The sequence below is a fragment of the Nicotiana attenuata genome, unplaced genomic scaffold, assembly GCF_001879085.1.
Source record: "Nicotiana attenuata strain UT unplaced genomic scaffold, NIATTr2, whole genome shotgun sequence".
Classification (NCBI taxonomy): domain Eukaryota; kingdom Viridiplantae; phylum Streptophyta; class Magnoliopsida; order Solanales; family Solanaceae; genus Nicotiana; species Nicotiana attenuata.
The window spans coordinates 49152-53363 of record NW_017675074.1 but is presented as its reverse complement, the minus strand read 5'-3'; the positions used below and the strand labels follow the sequence as shown (position 1 = coordinate 53363).

The 4212-nt window shown below is 36.1% G+C and overlaps 1 protein-coding gene and 1 long non-coding RNA gene across 2 annotated transcripts; both read right to left on the bottom strand.

Annotated features, from left to right (window-relative positions):
* Window positions 1-969: 969 nt before the first annotated feature.
* On the bottom strand, window positions 970-3515 carry LOC109219623 (probable 1-deoxy-D-xylulose-5-phosphate synthase, chloroplastic). The gene is made up of 4 exons (XM_019384097.1): window positions 3429-3515; window positions 2566-2844; window positions 2025-2288; window positions 970-1104 (listed from the first exon to the last, which is right to left on the bottom strand). Exons 1-4 carry the CDS (start codon window positions 3513-3515, stop codon window positions 970-972), a joined length of 765 nt encoding a protein of 254 aa, XP_019239642.1.
* A 50-nt stretch (window positions 3516-3565) lies between these two features.
* LOC109219624 lies at window positions 3566-3806 on the bottom strand. Its single transcript, XR_002066961.1, has 2 exons — window positions 3699-3806; window positions 3566-3618 (listed from the first exon to the last, which is right to left on the bottom strand). It is a non-coding gene; the product is annotated as an uncharacterized LOC109219624 (long non-coding RNA).
* Window positions 3807-4212: the final 406 nt, after the last annotated feature.

Sequence of the window (4212 nt, the reverse complement as noted above, 5' to 3'; positions counted from 1 at the left end):
CTGATATGCGGACCGCATTTCTATCGCAAAATAAGTCCATGTGCCAGGCAAATTTGTGGTAAAAAATGCGGTGTATTATGCGATCACAAATCGTGTATGCGGACCGCATTTCCGCCGCAAACCCAAACAGTAGAATCAGATTTTTGGAGCACTTTTGCGGTCCATTCTGCGGACCGCATTTCGTCTCTGCGATCGCAAAGTGCGACCGCATATCTGACTCGGGTACTTTTTTTCTAAATTTTAAACCCGATCCCCTTTTTAATAAAACATCCCAACCCTCCCAACCCCCCATTTTTACAACCTTTCTGAACAAAATAAGAGAGAGGAAGAGAGGGTTCTTGAGAGAGAGTTCATCTTCTTCAAATTGATTCTTCAAAACTAACCGGGCCAGAAAATTTCAAAGTGAGTGTCTTCATCCCCATTCTTGCAGGTAAAATCCCTAACCCATTTTTATTAATTTTCAGGTTTAATTAAGGGGGGGGGGGGGAGGAAGTCTCATGCATTGATTCTTGATAATAGAGGTTGAAAAATTCATGCATGTCTTTTAAAATCTAAAATCTGGTAAGAGGGATTGGGTAGGAGCAAAGGATTGTACAAAGGAGGGTTGATAATCCAAATGTGTTCAGGTAGTGATTGGGAACTTTGATTCTAAGAAATATGTATTAATTTATGCACTAGATTGACGTTGCTAGGCTTTTTGGTGAAGTTGAATGTAGAAATTAAAAGGGAATTATGTATGGCTAACTTCGGCCTTTGTAAAATCACCTTGTTTGGTGTTTGAGTGTTTGGTATGTGATCTCTACGTGGGTTGTCTGTGAAATTCTCGTGATTGGTATGGTTGAGTGTTCGTGGTTATGTCTCTCGATATAATGATGTAAGTAAATGGCAATAAACCAAGTGTGTGATTGTAAATGTGCTATGTGGTAAGAATTGTGAAACAAATGATGGAAGCAAAATGGTAATTCACTACTACAAAAGGTCTTTGGCGGCAATAAAAACAGCATTGACGGCAATAACAATAGCCGCTATATCATTTACCGGCAATTGATCTTTAGCCGGTGATGCCGGGGTCGATAAAGCCTTTAGCGGCATTTCTGCCAAAAGCTGGTAAAAGGTATGACTTATTGCCGCTAAAACTCATCTGCTTTAACGGCAACTGTTTGCGGCAATTATTATGGCTGCTAAACCCATTCTAAAAACCACTAATAATGCACCTTTAACGTCCATTTTTATAGCCGCTAAATTCAAAATATTTGTCGCTAAAAGTCCATACATTTAGCGGTAATTATTTTGTGGCAATTAAAGTGGCAACAATATCTCTTCTAAAAACGTATTAGTATGCCCCTTTAGCGTCCATTTTAATGGATAGTAAAGTCAATTAAATTGCCGCTAAAAATCATCTTTAATAGGAATATAATGGTTACAATATCCCTGTATAAACGTCTTAATCCTGTTAAATTGGCACTAAAATTCACAAGCTATAACGGTAAGTTTAGCCACCATTAATAATATGTACTACATTCGACCAAAAAATAATGCAAATAACAAAACATATTGATATTAATTCATAAAACTATAGTATATCTCGTTAAATCTTAACAAATAAAAGGAAGTACTAATCCAAAATATTAATATCACAAAACCTTAAAAAATAACTCAGATTGTTTGAAGTAAATAGCTAATGTCATTATATAACTAATGTTAACGAATAACAATCTTCAAATAATCTCTAAAACTCTTCGTCATATTGAAATCTTCCACCCGCTAAACTGTATGACCTGAAATTATAAAATAACTATGTCAATAGGAAGTAAATGTTGCCAAACAACAAAGTTGATCATAGTTTGCGAGGTTATGAAACTAAAAGTCCATAACCAGAAAGGGACACAAGCAAAATTGCAAGAATCTGCTTCATTAATGTCCCAAAAGTATGTATAGTCTCATCTATGAAGTATTTTAGTAAAGTCAAATATCTAGAATAGAAGATTCAAAGGTCAGTAGTTGAAGGGATAGCAGAATAACACAGGCAATAGAGTCATGAACTGTGCAACATGTGAAGCAAATCCTCCTATAGAGCCTTCCTCGACTGTAACTAGAAAGGAATGGTTTTTGCATAAGTGTCTAAGTAGCTTTATGTCAAGGGGCTTGCAGAACCTTGCATCAGCGACAGTCACTTCAACACCTAGCTTTGAAAGAAGAGATTGAGCTCTAAGACAATTTTGTACCATGGAACCATAGCCAAGTAAAGCAATATCTTTACCCTCTGTAAGTATTCTCCCTTTGCCAACCTGCTCCTCGATCACCAAATAACAAGTGTATAAATGCAATATTCAAGCAAGGTGGACTAAATCTCTAACTAATTAAATTCAAATACAAAGGGGTATTTTGATTGTTTTACGTAGACTGATCATGTTATCCAAACAAGTGATTGTCGGATAAACTACTTAAATATGTCACATAACTTAAAGTAAAAGTATATGGTTAACAATGCATACCAAACCTGCTCTAAACTATTTTGTTATGAACGAGTCAGAACTTTTCTAGATGTCTTTGATGAAATATTACCTCAATGGGAATTCCACTACCAGAGGAATGGTCCGTCACTGAAAGGGCGCCGCGAGGGTAGCGGAAGCAAACTGGCCGGTCATCAATAAGGGCAGCAGTTGCAACCATATGAGAAAGCTCAACTTCATCAGAAGGAGCCATCACAATCATGTTTGGCAAACAGGACATAAATGCTATATCAAACGCCCCACATTGTGTAGGACCATCAGATCCTACTAATCCAGAACTTGTAATAATAAAACGCATAGGAACCTTCTGCCGATCTACATCATGGATGACCTAAGGATGCCAGTAAAACATGAAGAAAACTTTAGAAAATTATAGTTATTCTTAACACTCTGGTGCTCAAATTGAGAACATTTCTTCGGTACAACATATAAAAGATCGTCAATTAATTGTGCCTGGACAAAACTGAAGTTGGAAGCTATCAAAATGTAGACAAGTAGAGAACAGAAATAATTTTACCAGATACCAGCTGACAGATTCATCGCAGAAAGTGGAAATCTTAATTTAATTACATGCTATTCACTGTATATTGAAAAACAAGCTCAATATTAACAAATATCAGTAGACCAATTTATTGCAAACATTGGAAATCTAAACTTATTGAAATCCAAATACCTAGAATAGAAGATTCAAAGGTCATCAAATGGCAAAAACTTATATGGTTAAGTCAGTTAAATAACGGTATAATGACAAGGAAAGGTTTAAATGGTAACTGATGGAGATGTTCCAACACTTCATTTTTATACTCCTCACGTCGAACAAATTATTAAGGATGCTCAAAATGCAATGATGTTGAATAATAATATGGTGAAACAACCTACGGTTCATGTTCAAAAGAATGTGATCAGAAAACTTACTGGAATAGGAATCGGACGTTCATTGTGCAACACTTTCACAAAGTACTTGCTTGAGTTATTTGACACGCAGCTGTAAAGGACCAGCATGTTATTTCCAGCAAAAGGTGTCACTATACTTCCCACCAGTTTCTCTTTGCAGGAGGCTTAGGAGGGAATTGCAACGTCTCCTCTCTTTGTATTAGTTCAAATTCTGCAACATTCAGTGTATAAAATTGATTAAGAAACTGGAGGCAGTAGAAGCCTAAAATAATCCTATTGATAAACACTCACCAGATTCTTCAAGAAAGAGCCCAAGCAAGCATGAAAATGGAAGTAGAGTTTCTGCATGAGCAAAACGTAGTCTTGCCTTTTCATAGCTCCCGGAAGCATATCCTTCTAAAGGAGGAGAATACACATAAAACGAAGAACACCAGATATCAAATTTCCATCATTTAAAGGATTAGCTTCCATAGAAGATATGTACAGGCAAAAAGATTTCTAGAGAGATGAATGCGAGCAATAAAGGAAGGTACTAGTTACTAACAAATAACAATACCAAGTAATTGGTATAATTAAACAAAATAGTAATTGGTATACTAAAGGCTCCACTTTCTAGCCTTATACAACTATCCTCTAGTCAGTAGTTGAAGGGATAGCAGAATAACACAGGCAATAGAGTCATGGAATAAGAACAGAATCGGTAAAATTAACAGGTTATATGGGAAATATAACATATAATGAAGTTGACTTGTCCTTTCTTTAATAAGGAGAGAAATCCATGGCCTCCTTATAATAAGGAGAGATA